Source organism: Elgaria multicarinata, chromosome 19, assembly GCF_023053635.1.
Source record: "Elgaria multicarinata webbii isolate HBS135686 ecotype San Diego chromosome 19, rElgMul1.1.pri, whole genome shotgun sequence".
Taxonomy (NCBI): Eukaryota; Metazoa; Chordata; class Lepidosauria; order Squamata; family Anguidae; genus Elgaria; species Elgaria multicarinata.
The window spans coordinates 20,411,278-20,427,432 of record NC_086189.1 but is presented as its reverse complement, the minus strand read 5'-3'; the positions used below and the strand labels follow the sequence as shown (position 1 = coordinate 20,427,432).

At 51.9% G+C, this 16,155-nt stretch overlaps 1 protein-coding gene across 2 annotated transcripts in view; it reads right to left on the bottom strand.

Moving 5' to 3' along the window:
* VAV2 (vav guanine nucleotide exchange factor 2) overlaps positions 1 to 13,535 on the bottom strand; it is a 112,740-nt gene extending 99,205 nt beyond the window's left edge. For both annotated transcript variants that reach the window (XM_063144802.1, XM_063144803.1), the window contains exon 1: positions 13,277 to 13,535. In XM_063144802.1, coding sequence (XP_063000872.1) covers positions 13,277 to 13,480 — 204 coding nt within the window. In that variant the 5' untranslated portion in view covers positions 13,481 to 13,535. The remainder of the gene's footprint in view (positions 1 to 13,276) is intronic.
* Between the last annotated feature and the right edge of the window lie 2,620 nt (positions 13,536 to 16,155).

The window sequence follows — 16,155 nt, the reverse complement described above, 5'->3', positions numbered from 1 at the left end:
CTTTGGATTCATTATTGGAAGGTCCCTGGAATTTTATTGAATTTAACAGAGCGGCCCTTGTTTAATTCCCGGTTCCATCATCTCCTGGGGAAAGACTTCCTCATTACTTCTCTTCCCCCCCCCCCCCCGCCCCTCAGCACCACCACCACAACTGCACAACTGCAGATTATATTCAAGGGGGGATGTGACAAATTTGCTGCAAATCCCCAGAGGAATTTTCTGGAAGGCTGTTATTGGGAAAAAGATAATGCCACAGGGCCGAGGGATGAGGGCGGAGAGGAGAGAAGCGAAATGCTTCAAAACCCAGGTCGCGTTAGACATTTAATCTACCTTTTGGTCGATGCTAATACGATTGCCAGCTTGCAGAATTCAGCCAGCCAGCTCAAAAAAGAGTGGAGGGCCGGAAAGACAGCACATCTGCTCAACACGGTGTATTTCTGTATTCCCAGACCTTTCAACTCTCCCTCTTTACAATCGGAATCAGAATGCTGTTTTATGAATCTCTGGTGCAACTACATTTTGTACAAATCAAATTCCGATCAACTACAGTTGCTGGTATTTTTTCTGACTAATACGCACAAAGTGACACACACTTGCACACGCTCCTTTTAAATGCTGCATAAATTGCATTTTTACTCTTCCATTAAGTATTGAGCTGCTGCATTTTTACCCGTTTGCTCAGGCATTGAACTGGACCTGGGGCTGGACTCAAAGGCCTTTGATGATAGACTAAGAATTATAATGAGTGAATTCCTTTGTTTCTTTAATGATCTTGATTTATTATTATGCATGTTTTGCTGCTTCTATTTGCTGACTTTATTTTGTTAACTTTACTCCAAAACAAAATAAAATTTCAAGTAAAAAATAAAATGAAGTGCACTGTTCTATTGTTATATATTATTTCTTTGTTTACAGCATTTCTATAAGCCCATTAACAACAACAACAACAACAACAACAAAACATCCTGTGGGTGACTTACAGAGAAATTATTTTTAAAAAAATAAAAATAGAAGCACAACCAAGAACACAGCCTCAAGACAAATTTTAAAACCTTCCACTCTCACTCCCCAGTCAAGCTAAGGAATTATTCCATCCACATGAACGAAGCTGCAGCTGCTTTGAAGACTGCCGCCTCCTTTTAAAGGACAGGCTAAATGCTACCCTAAAAAAGAAGACGAAAACCCACAACCACCCATCTTAAACTTGTGCAATTACTTACTCCTAACAGGAGAAAAGAATTCCCTGGCACAGAGAGCAGAAGCATCAATAACTGCTCTAATGGCAGCAAACAGGTGAGCTCCGAACAATAGCCTTTGTCAAGAGAGACAAAGAGCCCCTCCAGGCACCCTTATCTAACTCTGCCAGGAGCCCCCACCCCCCAAAGACTGCTTTCCTGAGAAGAATGGCGGAGAAGAGGGACCTGCAAGCAAGGGTGAAGAGAGAAACTGGGACAATTGAATTCTAACTGCTCTGAAGTTGAAGATTCCCCATCCTCAGGCTGGCATTTAAACTGCCCGGGGCCAAAGTTCCTCACAACGGCCCTTTGAGAAGTCAGAAGCCACATCTCTGGAAGAAACGCTTAAATCTCCACTAAAATATTTATGCAGTTCTCTCTCAATGCTGCAAAGGAGAAAAAACACTCTCCCTGCCAAGTCCAGCCACAGAGCAGTCCGAGAACAGGAGGGAAATAATAGGTTCTGGAAGACTGAGCACCGAGCCAGCACAAAAACAAGAACCGCAGAGAATGCTCGGGTTTATGCATGGCAGGAAGACACAACATTTCCCCACGGGACTGATTCACACGTAACGTTACGCCAAGGTGTGGTTTGTTGAAATCTGCCTTGTTATGGCGTCTGAAACCATCACCGCAAACAAACCATGCTATCTTAACCAGCCACAAAGGACAAACACAAGCCATGGTTTGTTGCTGGCTAACCAAGTTCAGCTTCTTTAAACCGTGGCTTGCTGCGAAGTCTGAATCCAGAATTGCAGCTTATTCCTGTCTTGCTTGTATCACTGCCTGCCCTAAAACAGAGGGAGCAGCCTGAAAATGAAACTTCTCCGAAAGTTTGTAAAATGGGTAGGACAGAAACATCCAGAAATAGGGAAAACAAGCTGCAATTTGTTTTCCCATCTGCAAGACAATTCATGGCTAAAGCAACAAACCATGGTTAAGATAAACCATGGCTTAGCATGAAAGACATATTCATTTTTTTTAGAAAAACTATTTCAGTTCTACTGCATTACTATAACACATTATAAAAAAACTAACGATAGCCTTTTCTTTCAAGACAGTTTTCACTTATTAAGCTGTCAGATCTCTTACATTTACTTCGGTAGCTCAAAAGACGCACAAATTACAGATCTAGTACAAAGCAAAGCTATTGGAATGATAGTAAGTAGTTTGAAAGGTAGATGACACCTCTTGTGCAAAGTTTCTGCATATATTTTGCAGCTTTGGATATAGGGAGACTCAAAAATTGAAGTAATAATAATAGTAGTATTAGGGTAACATCAAAAATTTGAGAGTATCCAAATCAACTATTTTGGAGAAAAGTTCTAGAATATAATTGTAGGAATGACAGGATATATCACCTTACCTGAGAAACTAAGATATTAACATTGGGATATTTAAAGGAACAAACAGAGTTGTCAGGACATAAAATTAACAGCAAACGCATTGAGTATAGCAAAAACTTGTATTACTTCTTATTGGAAATCACCTCAAATTCCATAGATTTCTGAATGGCTAAGGAGAATTTAGGATGTAGGAATTTCCATTAAATTGGTATCTTTTCTAACCAAAATTCAGAAAACAAACGAGAGGAGGTCTATTTTTATAATCCTAGAACAGTGGTTCCCAAAGTAGGTGGTACCGCCCCCTCGGGGGTGGTGGGATTGCATAGCGAGCGTTAAGAGGCAAGTGGGCGGCAGGGGGGTGCTAAGAGGGAAAGGGGCAGCAGGGGGGCATTCGAGGTGGTCTTTTCCAAGAAGCACCTCTCAGAAGGTCTTAAAACCCAGGGACATTTTTATGGGAGAAGGTAGTTTGGTCCCAAGCAATGTAGGGGAAGAATCCATATATCTTGGAATTGTTGTAGATCACAAGCTGAATGTGAGCCAACAGTGTGATACGGCTGCAAGAAAAGCAAATGCTATTTTGGGCTGCATTAATAGAAGTATAGCTTCCAAATCACGGGAGGTACTGGTTCCTCTCTATTCGGCCCTTGTTAAGCCTCATCTAGAGTACTGCGTCCAGTTCTGGGCTCCACAATTCAAGAAGGATGCAGATAAGCTGGAGTGTCTTCAGAGGAAGGCAACCAGGATGATCAGGGGGTCTGGAAACAAAGCCCTGTGAAGAGAGACTGAAAGAACTGGGCATGTTTAGCCTGGAGAAGAGAAGATGGAGGGGAGACATGATAGCACTCTTCAAATACTTAAAAGGTTGTCACACAGAGGAGGGCCAGGATCTCTTCTCGATCCTCCCAGAGTGCAGGACACGGAATAACGGGCTCAAGTTAAAGGAAGCCAGATTCCAGCTGGACATCAGGAAAAACTTCCTGACAGTTAGAGCAGTACAACAATGGAACCAGTTACCTAGGGAGGTTGTGGGCTCTCCCACACTAGAGGCCTTCAAGAGGCAGCTGGACAATCATCTGTCAGGGATGCTTTAGGGTGGATTCCTGCACTGAGAAGGGGGTTGGACTCTATGGCCTTGTAGGCCCCTTCCAGCTCTGCTATTGTATGATTCTATGTATTCATACCATTTAAGAAGAGTCATTTTAATGGTGAACTGCTATCCTGCACTATGGAGAGTGGTTCAGAAGCTCCAGGTTGCATTTCCAGCATCGTATTTGGTAGAATGTGGTTTTAGTGTGGTCTGCCTACTTCTCTCCAAGTAAAGAAATTGACTCCAGATTACTAATTTAAGACTCATGTTAAGTGGTGATTTAAGACTCATGTTAAGTGACTTTAAACCAGACATTGGGAAACTGGTATCACTTCATCAAGCCCATCCATCACATTAAGAATTTACATAATAGTGAGGTACTCCTCAGGGGTCCTTTTCCGTGAGCCCCTGCCAAAGGAAGTGAGGCAGGTGGCTACCAGGAGGAGGGCCTTCTCTGCTGTGGCACCCTGGCTATGGAATGAGCTCCCTAAGGAGGTTCGCTTGGCACCTACATTATATTCTTTTAGACACCAGGTGAAGATCTTTTATTCTCCCAGTATTTTAAACGTCTATAAATTAATTTGAACTTGCTGTTTTAAATTTGTATTTTAAATTTGTATTTTTGCATTGCTGCTGTTTTTATCTTGGTAGTGCTTTTATATTGTATTTTATATTATGGTTTTATATTGTTATTTTATACTTGAATTGTCTTAATTTTGTAAAGCGCCCAGAGAGCTTCGGCTATTGGGTGGTATAGAAATGTAATAAATAAATAAATTAAAATAAAATAAATAAATAATACTCTACCCTAGTTACTAAATGTGATATCTAATATTCTTGCTAAATTACTATCAGACTTTGAAAAGATGATATCACCGGATCAAGTTCATCAATTATGTTTAATTGAATAAACTAAAAAAATGTAATTGGATTTTGAATAAATATTCAATTAATTGTTACTGTTTTGAATTTTATTGTTATTATCTTCCTTAGTGGGTTGTTGAACACTGCTATTCTGAATAATGATTTTTATAGGGTAGGGTAGGGGGCGCTGGGCATGAGTTTGTGGAACCAAGGGGGCGGTGACCTAAAAAAGTTTGGGAACTCCTGTCCTAGAACAATTCAGTATCTGGACAAGATCTTACTGCCCGTCTTCCCACCCACCAACCCCTCCAATTTTTAGGCTGAAATTGTATGCATGTTTTGACAGAAAGAAGTCCTACAACTCCCAGCATGCTGTAGGACTTATTTCTGTCGAAACACGCATAGGATTGCGCCCTTATAATTATTGTTATTATAATGTCTGTTGCCCCAGTTCCTACCATACTGACTATTCCTTTATCTGGGATCTTAATCATTAGAGTCCTTTTATCTTAAAAGCAGGGAAAGTAGGATCGACATCAACACCGGGCAAAATTCTGGAACGGATGATGAAGCTGCCAACTCCCCCTGGTGATTCACAGTTGTTCGCTTCAGAGAAGCGAGCCCAGAGCCGGCACGGAGAGGGTTAAGAGGCCTTGGCTCCCAGCTGGAGAATTTCACCTCATTTCAGAGTCCAATGTCAAGACACGCACGCAGCAACACTATACTTCCTGTTGCGCATTTTGGCTGGGTCTGCCAATCTGGATCCCAGCGAAAGTTCACAAGGGGACTGAGACTGAGGGATAGAGAGAGAGAGAGCGCTTTCTTGACTGACTCCCACTTATAACAAGACCGAGAAGACAAAAGTAGCCAGGAATTAGAGTAGTTCAACTAAAAGATGCCTAAAAGTCCTCTTGGCTGCTGGTAATCCTCCCCACCACACCTTGTGGCAGTCAGTTCCATAGCTTCCTTGTGCACTGCATGCTTCCCTTGCTTGGCCTGCCACTCTGGTTTATTTATATACAGTCGGCAGACTGTTGCAAAATAAACATGTAGCAAAACATACAAGGTATCACTACAACGGCAAAATCATACGGACAAGCCATTGGTCTTCCTGGTTTTCCTCTACGGTCCCCTTTCAAGCTCTACTGTCTCCTCTTTTTTCCTGAGAGTGAATAAATCTGGCCCAAGCCAGACGGACAGTCATGCACTTGAAATTCCCCTCGGACATCCTGGGAGGCGATTTGTGGAAGCAGGATCCTCCGGGCAAGCGAGCGAAGGCAGTGTTTATGCTGCACTTTCACAGAACTCCCAAAAATAAGCTACAAAATCCGTATTCCTGAGAACCTCGGCTCTCATTTCTTATAAAGGAAGGCCCAGTTTCACAGCCTTAAGATCTGCCCAGTGGGAGATGAGAGAGTGCGGACCCTACCTGATGCAGCCTCAGACAGGGGCCAGCATAAGACTATCCCGTGACCACGAGGACGGGTCAGAGAGGTGCTCAGCCCCACCCCCACCCCCAGGACTGGCAAAGGCAGAGTTCTGCAAAAGAGCTTGGCCTTCTTTTGTTTAAAGGCAGAACTGAGCAAGCAGGCCTGCAAAAGTGACTGTCTCCAAGTCACAGAACGACCTTCAGGGCTGCGTGGGGACCGGAACCCAGGTCTCCTGAGTCTCAGGCAAACACTCTAACCTCGTCATGCCCCAGACTCTCGCAGGGGAGGAAGGGGCCTCTCCGGCCTCAACCATGCAAGTCAATTCAGGGGCACTTCCTGGTACATACACTCAGAAAAGGCTTTGGAGTTTCTCCGTGCGTCTGCAGGACACCCAGCCCTGCCTGAGATGCAGCTCAGCCAGCTGCATTTTGACCGACGTGTGGATACTTGCACATTAAATGGTCCTGTCGACTGGAAAGAGAAGATCACCGTTGGAAGAAGGCAGGCAGGCACCTCACCCAAGACTCTGCCAGGCTAAATCAAGCAAAGTGACACAACCACCAAAGCTAACTAGGAGGAAAGCAACGTTGCCCTCAACGACTATTTCCCTGCAAACTGCCGAATTCCACATTTGTGGGCAATTACAAGGTTCAGGTTGCCCTGTCTATATATTTTTGTATTGGGGGGGAGTGTGGGTGGGTGGGAGGAAGAGGGAGAAGTGGAGGTGGAGAGAGAGAGAGAGAGAGAGAGATCACAAGAGCCCTGGAACAACACACAATTTCAGAACAATGGCTCAGCTCAAGGAGACAAGCTGGTGTTCTCAGCCAACTCCAGCAAAAGGACTGGCTGGTGCCTGGCAGGCTAGCAATTACGCTAAGAGCACACGGCAACCGGCAAAGAGAAGGCGGCTCTGCCAGCCCAGGGAGCCCATTAATTACTGCAGTCAAACATCGTCTCTCTTCCCACCGTTAATCGCGTGGTGCCGCCCCCCCTCCCCCCCCCTCCCGCCTCCTTGTCTCTTCGCTCACACCTGCAAAGCACCGTTGGGCTCAGTCTGGCAAGGGGCCCACTTCCATCCCAGAGACCCCCGGGGGAGGGTCGCAAGCATGGATATTATTATTATTATTATTATTTATTTATTTATTTATATAGCACCATCAATGAACATGGTGCTGTACAGAGATAGCGGCGCTCCGAACCGCTGGGGCAGTGAACGTGGTGGGAGACACCGGACAGTGAGCGAACGTGGCCGTCCCCACCGGCCGTACTATGATGCCCAGCAAACCCCAGCCAAGCGGCATGGCAGGCGAACCAGAGCAGGTGTCGTCTGAACAGGTAGCTGGGCTCCGAAACGCCGAGCCCGGTGCACTCTCTGGGATGTGAGCGCTTTGGGACCTGGTATTCCGCTCGGTATTTCTCCAATAGCAAGACCAGCTTCCAAGAAACGCCCGCCCTGCCGAGCCTCAGAACGAACGTTTCCCGAGCTCTTCCCAGCACCCCAAATGAAGGTGTTTCTAATAATATCTTTGTCTACCAGGGGGGGAGATTTAAGATCCCCGGCAGCCTCCACTTCGACAGACGGAGCGACGCAGATAAGCTCGTGCGGTAATTAAAGCCGCAATCTGCGGGTGACCTTTTGAATCCAGCCCTCGTTTCTGCAGCCAAAGCTGTGAACACACATTAACAGATATAATTTAAAAAGCAGGCAGGGAGGGAGGGCGGAGAACGGCCGGGACGAACTCTCATGAAAAACGAGTATTTGTGTCAGAGAAGACGGCCGGGGAGTGGGGAGACTGTGGGGGTGCAGCTGCATTGGCTCGCAAGTCACGTCCTTCACACCCACCCACTTCCAGACTTCCGATTGTAAGCTCCTCCAGGCAGAGAATGCGTTTCCTAAAGCACGAGGCTCTTCACAGTTCGCCCATCTGTGCAAAAGGATCCTGAGCAGCACTTCAGAAATTCGACCCTCGGGGAGGCCACGGGCATTCTAGGAAAGGGGGTGGGGAGAAGGCGACGTGTTTACCGCTAACATGGAGGCATTTGCCAAAAGCAATAATCTCCCACGCGCGTCGTAAAACAGAACACCCACATCTCTTTTCGCAGCTCCAGAACTGCAAACAGCAGCCACCCGCTGCTGAAATGCTGGCTGGGAGCTCCTCGGGGCAGAGCCCTTTCTCTTTGGCTTACTCCGTTCCTCTGGGGAGGCTCCACGGAGAGAAGGCTGTAATCGTCCATAAAATAGGGGCCAGCCCCCACCCCTACATCCAGAGAGTACCAGGTCAAGGGAAGCCCGGTCTAGGGGAAAGGGCTAATGTGCTGCCCCCCACCCACCCCCTATGCTTTCCCACTCCCTGCCTCTCCTGCAACACAAGAAATCTGAGATTGACCTGCTGCACGAAGCGTTGCACAGACCGTCGTGTCTCACTTCTCATCCAACGTTTTTATCATTTGTTTGCTTTGTTTTACAGCCAATTTTATGCTTTCTTGTGTCTGCTGTACCCTGTCCACTGACTGCAGGCTTGAAATGGCAAATCTGTCCTCGTTTTGCGCCCCGGACTCCAACAAATGCACGACGCAGCCTCCTTTCCTGTGCCATAGCAATGAATGGCTGCCAGGACATCGGTTTGCCAGTGCAGAAAGACCCACCGGAGGAACGCGGCTTCTCCACAACCCCCAGTCGGACCTGACAAGTCTCTGGGATGACAAGGTGGGGACGAGGGCGGTTGGAAACACCAGCCACTTCCCCACCCCCGTCCCCCATCCCTGGGAAGGGCACAAAAGCCTCGCCTCCATTGGCTTGAATGGAGCAGGGAAGTGGGCAGAAAACCTCTTGGAAAGAAAACACGCTCTAAGCACAACAGCAAAACGAGGGTGGGGGTTACTTGGGCCTTGGGCAGCAACAGCCAGCCCTGATGAAGGGAGGAAAAAGCCAGACACATCTGGATCAGGCCCATCACACAAGCAACACAGCCCGGAGGAGAAATATGTCAAGAGCCGCCGGCGACAGCAAGCAGGCGGCCCTGTGCAAGTCCACCGCCTCTCTGCAACGCGGAGGAACTCTAGGCCAATGGGGAAAGGGCTCCCTCTAGCCGAGGGTCAGCATGCTTGGGCACCCACCGAGGGGGAACACAGCAAACACCCCCCCTGGACCTGCTCCTCCTCCTGTTCCCCATGGCAACCTGCTTGTTCGCCTTCTTCTCGCTCCGGCCCAGACAACGGAGGTGTTGAGGCGGAGCAGAAAGAATCATAGAATCATAGAATAGCAGAGTTGGAAGGGGCCTACAAGGCCATTGAGTCCAACCCCCTGCTCAATGCAGGAATCCACCCTAAAGCATCCCTGACAGATGGTTGTCCAGTTGCCTCTTGAAGGCCTCTAGTGTGGGAGAGCCCACCACCTCCCTAGGTAACTGGTTCCATTGTCGTACTGCTCTAACAGTCAGGACGTTTTTCCTGATGTCCAGTTGGAATCTGGCTTCCTGTAACTTCAGCCCATTATTCTGTGTCCTGCACTCTGGGAGGATCAAGAAGAGATCCTGGCCCTCCTCTGTGTGACAACTTTTCAAGTATTTGAAGAGTGCTATCCTGTCTCCCCTCCATCTTCTCTTCTCCAGGCTAAACATGCCCAGTTCTTTCCGTTTCTCCTCATAGGAGGAGGAAACGCCACAGCCTCCATGCGCCCCGGCTCTCTGCCTGCCAAGCAAGCAAGTGGGACCCATGAGGAGGAAGAGCAGCTGGTGACCATGGTGGCGAGAAGACAGTTGCTGGCCCAGCTCTCAAGACAGGCAGCGGTGCTTCAGCGTCCTGATGGCACTCTGGGGGTTTTCCTGGTGAGGCTTTGATGGCACAATCGCCCTGCCAGTCACAGAATTTTAGGGGGATCCAGACCCCAGTGCCTTCCATCCAGAACCACACCGTGTTTCCCCCACTGCTTCTTCACAGGGTGGGGGGATCCATCAAGGAGGAAAAGATGGAACCGCTGCGCAATATGCCTTTTGGGAGCGCAAGGGACCCTCCAACAAGGAGAACGGCTTGCTGACGTTTACAACTGAGAATCCAGTGCCCAAATTTGCTCTTCCCCGCCCCCTCCTCCACCCCAATTCCCGTTCTTTTTGTGACATGCCTCTTAGATTGGAAGCAATCCCTCGGCAACTTTTAAGGACGAAGGATCGGCACGCCACCGGGTTTGCAGAAGCTAGCGTGGCCTCTTCGCACAGCCTTGCAAATAAATGATTACCCATGGGGGTCGTTCGTGGCGCAAGAAGCCACCTAAAAGTAAGACTGGGGGGAGGGGGGACGTAATCCTTTCAGTTTGCAAAGGTTCCCTTGCCTGGAGGCCGCCCCAGAGGCAATTAGGTGAGTGGCTATTAGACAAGCCTAGATTAGTACCGAAGAAGATTATGAAATAATATCAAACCTCCGAGATCTGCAGTTTGAGAAACCCACCCGCCCCCTTTAAGCCACGCGGATAAATCCATGAGTGCAGAGATTTCCATGAGGCCGAACGCGGCCGCATCAGCTGTACTTTGACACGGGGCAGTCAGAACTCTTTCGTGGGAGTTTGCCCTTGGCGCCCGCCAGTTCCTAGGCAACAAACCCCAACACCTGCAGGAAAAAGACCCCCTTAGGCCCAGCCTCCCGAAGGGACACCTCTGGGGCCAGGGAAGAAAGGGACCTCCATGGCGGAGGCACGGAGAACAAGCCAGCCCAGATTAAATTAAACAAACAAGCGAGGCCTTATTTGTTCAAGAAGAGCCTTGCCGGATCAATGCGCGTCCTTCTACCTCAGGGGTGGGCAGAAAGGAGATCTCCTGATGTTCTGGACTTCACTCCCAGCATTCCGGGCTACTGGCCGTGCTGGCAAGTACTGCTGGGAGTTGGGATCTTCCCCTCTGCCCACGCCTGCATCTTCTGCACCGTTCTGTTCACAAGAGCAGCCCGCCAGAAGGACCAACGGCACACGAAGAGGACATTCGTCCAGCGTTAGCCCGGAGTATCTGGTCCAAGGTATACTGTCTCCACGTGTGGGAGATATCATTCAACTAGCGTGGCTGACCTCTGCTTTGGGTCAAGCCAAGAGCGTTTCCAAACAAGAGGATTCCCTTCAGTTGCAGAGAGCTTCTGGGACACCATGGAGAGGACAGTTTATCTCCTCTGGGCAACAGGTAGCATGGTGCTCACATACCCTGGTTGGCGTCCTCCTGGTTCACCTGCACTCCAAAAGCAAGGGCCCTTTCCAGTCATGGATGAAACACACGCACACACTTCGCAGTACCCACAAGCAAAGACACACATGGGGAAAGCGCCATGGGAGACTCGTAAACCCTGAAGGGCAGACAGTGGATGACAGGAGAACCCACAAACAGAGGCCCACCCATTCTCACAAGGCACGAGAGCGCTGGGGTGTTGGAGCTCAGGCCAGGGGCCAGACTAGGCCCAAACCGAGTCCGAATTGGGCCCAATCCGGCCCTGATGGATTCCCTCACGTGTCCCCACACACCCCTTTCCCCTTGACCTCCATTTGGTGGTTTCACATGGTTTTGCAGTTTCTGCCCTCATTCTAAAAGCCTGGGATGCCCCCCAGAAGGGCCCAGTTAGTGGCAAGAAAAGGGCTTTCATGAGCAGGAATCTTTTGCGTTCTCGGCCTCACCCCCTTTTGGCCCCGCCCACCACCCCTCCCGGTTTTAAAATGGACAGACCATGGCGACGCCTGAATGCCCAGCAGTGTCTGCCCCACCCCCACCCCGTGCCACTGACCTGCGGCCCCTTCCAAACCCTTATGCTGCTGCTGCGGCTTATACTCAGTTTGGCAATCAGGCCTGTTAATATGCAAACATTGAAATAAACCAAAGGCCAAACTCTGGCCCCACTCCGCAAGACAGACACAGACAGCGTATTAAAACCAAGCTAAAGAAGAGATTGGCCGCCCAGGCCGTAAGAGGCGTTGCTGGATTTACAGCGCACTCTTTCTTAGAAATAAGTCCCACTGTGTTCACTGGTGCTTACTCACAGGTAAGGGTCCACAGGAATGGCCCCGAAGGGTTCCTGGAGGCCATGTAGTCCCACCTCTTATTCCATGCAGGGAACTGAGACCTCACGCATCCATCCCCAACGTCTGCTCGGGAACCTCCAGTGGGGGAGAAGAGCCAAGCTGACCCCTTCTAGGCCATAGGTTTCTCCTAATGCCCAACCAAACTCTACCCTCCAACAGCCTGAGCCCATAACATTTAGTCCTGCCTTTGGGACAGTAGAAAACCCATTTGGGAGGGGGCTCAGCTCCCTTTGCAGGCAGCAGGCCCCGGGTTCGATCCCTGGTGGCATCTCCAAGGAGGCCGAGGGGAGAATCCGGCCTCAACCCCTGGACAGCCCTTGCTGCCAGCCGGTGCTGACAACACTGGGCTGGATGGACCAAGCAGGGCTGACTCAGTGCTGGGCAGCTTCCCACCTTCCTTCGCAGCAGGGCCCTTGGGGATCTGCAGAGTGCTGTCCCACTGACTCACTGCGGGAGGTTTGGTTACGGGTTTGAGGACATCTTTGTCAGGCCACACATGAACGCAAACAACCCTGCGAAAGATCCGGCTGTGCTTATCTTCTCTCTCCAAGAGGAATTCCCTCAGCTGTGCCTGGAAGCGCTTTCATCTTTTAATACAGGTATTTGCATATTCAAAACAATTACCTTTATTTATTTATTACACACATCCCTTACTCGGGTAATTGAAGGTAATTTCGCTGTTGTTAACCGCAAGCTTTTCTTCTCTTTTCATTGATGGATCTACAACCATCCAAGTATTTCTATCTAGGAACACTTCAGCGGTTCAATAGTGGGTTCTCCCACCCACGTTCACAACTTCTAGAGGAATCGCACTCTGCAACACTTCTCTCTGGCTTCCAGAAGCTGGGGGGATGGGAGGGGGGCGGGTTGAGAGTGTTTGCAATCACTTCCACCGAGCACCTAAAGGTGGGCAGCCCGCCCCGCCCTTTCGGGCACAGTCCTGGCGGTCGGCCAAGAGTCAAGGGTCTCCAGGACCCTCCCCAAGCATCGGCCGGCTGCGCTCCAAAGCCACCCTCTCCATTGTGGAAGCGAGACGACTGCCTCGCCCAACCCCTCCAAAAGGCCTGGACGACCTGCCGGCTACGGAGGATGGGAGTGGTAGTCCACCTAGAGGGCGCTGGGTTGCGGGGAGCCCCCTTCTTCGACGGGGCCCCTCTCTGCCGCACTCAGGGCGCGCGCTTGGCGCCGGGGCCCATTTGCCCCCTCCCGAGGAGGAGGGGGGCGGAAGACGAGCGGTCCAAGGCTGCCCCCCCCCCCGCGCTCACCTGGGACATCTGCGGGCGGAAATTGATGTCCTTGAGGTCGACGGAGCCGGGCGAGAGGTTGTGCAGCAGCTGGCACAGGAGCACGCCGTCGCGCAATGCCTGCGCCAGCTCGAAGACCACGGCCGAGGGCCACACCACGCGGTGGTTGGCCGGCAGCACCTTGCAGTCGATCAGCCAGCGGCCGCACTGGCGCCACTCCTCCATGGCGGCGGCCGGCGGCGAGGGGGAGAGCCGCGCCGAGCCTCTCAAGCCGAGCCGGGGCCCTGCCGCGCCTTCGCCGCCGCCCGCCGGCGCGCCCTCATGCTCCGGCCAGGCGCCCCGGGCAACGCCGCCCCGGGGACCAGCCTGCCTCCGGCCCAAGCGCCGCCGCGCCCGGCCCGGCGGCCTCGCCAAAGTCCGCCGAGCGCGCAAGCGAGCTGCCCCGCGCCTTCCTGGCCCGAGCGCCCAGCCGTCCCGGGAACAAAGAGGCTTCCTGCCCGAGCCGGGAGGGAGCTTGGACGGCGGCGGCGGCGGCGGCGGCGGCGGCGACCCGGAGCGCGCTCCGCTGAAACTCCGCCGCCTGCCTCGCCTGCCTCTTTTGTGGAGACGCGGCGCGGCGCTCCGGCTCGCCTCCTCCCCGCCCTCCGTCCCTCCCTCCCTCCCTCCCTCTCTCTCGCCCACCCCCTGCTCCGGCTGCCGGGGGAGGGCGCAGCAGCAGCAGCCGCGGCGGCTTGGCTGCCCAGCCGAGGAAGAGGCGCGGGCGAGCGCACAGCGCCGCCCCGTCGCGCAACTTCGCCCCTCCTCGGCCAGCCCGTGGAAACTTGCCCGAGGGGTAGAGCGGGGGGGGGGCTTCTCGGCAGCCGCTCCCGGCCGAGCTGGCCCGGCGGCGGCCGCCCCCGGAGGGCGTGGCGGGCGCGCTGCAGCGGGGTGGGGGTGGGCGCGCGAGGACGAAGGCGCCCCCGGGGAGCGGCGCAGCCGGGTCCAGCAGCCGAGCCGAGCCCGGGCTTTGCAGCGTGCGGCTACGCTGGCGCTGGGGGCGGGAGCAGCCGCCGAGTCTCCTAAGCGCCCCCTCCCCCCCCGCACCGGAAAAGGCCGGAAGGGGGCAAATGGCCAGTGGCGGCTGGTGGCTCTGATGTCAGCGGGGCTGTGACTCCGCTCTGGCTTCCAGTCAGGACTCGAGAAAGGAGCTCTCCAAAGGGCGGGGCCTCTCCTGGGATTCAGAGTTCCGACTGAAGCCCAGGGTGGACCCAGAGGCCTGCGGGCATCGCAGCCAGCCGCCTCCACTGGCCAAAGGGAAACATTCCTGGAGAACAACGAAAGCTTGGGGTTCTGTTGGGTCCCAATAAAGGCCGCGGCGCCCGCCTGTGGGTTTTGGATTTCCCTTCCACAATGCTGTGACACTTTAAAGTCGGCCCTAATAAAGGAACCACCTAAGTGTGGAAGTGGGGCTCCCCCCCCCCCCCGCCCAATGGTTGGCTTTGCTTTTTTTAGAACGATATTTATAAAATTGGGCAGAAATTGACCAGAGAACAGATCTGCTGCACCCTACTGGTGACTTGGTATTTTATTTCAAGGCCTGGATAGCGTTTAAGGGATGTGCCTATAATTCAATATCACCTTTTTGCTAGAGGGATTTTTTTTTTAATCTGAAGGGGGTATCTTCATTGTAAGCACTTTTTGCTTCCTCGCCAGGCTTACAGGAGAGCAGAAGCTGAGGCCAGTTGCAATGGCTGCACACATGCTCACCCACGCTCATTCCGCCCTAGAATGAATCACCTCCAGGGCAAAGATCCAGCTTGTCTCCCACCTGCAACAGGTCTTTAATCTCTACAGAGCTTTCACTCCACACATGCACCACTCTTCTCCTCTCTTACACCTGTCAGATTGAATCCAGGACCTCCCTTCCACAAGAGGAAGAGTCCGGCTCACGCAAGGCCCCCCAACGCCACAGCTCAATCCCTCAGTCTAGCATTTTCAGGGGGCTGGAGGGGCTGCCGTGGGAGGGGGGAGGGGAGGGAGGGCTCGGACCTCCACTTCCACCAACAATGTAAATTTGGGTTTGGAGACACAACTGAGGTGTACAAAATGATGCACGGTGCGGAGAAAGTGGATACACGTTTTCCTTCCTCTCCCATAATACTGGAACCCAAAGCAGTCATACCATCGGTGAGAGAGTCAGGACAGGTCAAAGGAAGGACTTCTTCACACAGCGCAGAGTTAAACTGTGGAATTCTCTGACACAGGATGTGGTGATGGCCACCAATAAGGATGGCTTTAAAAGGGGGTTGGATAAATCTCTGGAAGAGAAGGCTATCGGTGGCTCCTCGTTCTGATGGCTATGTGCTACTTCCAGTATTGAAGGCAGTACACTGGGGAACATGACCGAGAGGCTTCCGACTGGGGTAGCACATCACCATCAGGCCTAGTAGCCATCAATGGCTGCCGCCTCCTCCTCCAGGGATTTCTCCAACCCCCTTTGGAAGCCTTATTGGTGGCCATCACCACATCGTGTGGTAGATAGTGTAACCATGGGCCGTGTGAAGAAGACCTTCCTTTGATCTGTCCCGAATCTCCCACAATTCAGCTTCATGGGAGACAGCCCCCTCCCCAGACCCCTGAGGTCTAGTGGGAGAAGGAGGGGGGCGTCTCTCCCCTGCGCCTGCTCCACACCGCACCTCATTCCGCACACCTGTTTGGAGAGGCCTCCATGTTGCTAAGGGTGATGCAACCTGGCTCCCGCTCGTTGCCTGCACAAAGTGTGGCTGCTTTTAAACACTAGAAACATTTCCTATTACTACAGCTCTGTTACAGCAGACGTTTGGCCGGCCGGCCTCGCCACCGGCAGCATCACTTGATTTATATCCCACTCTGCAGCCACTGAAACAGCCCGGCAAAACCAA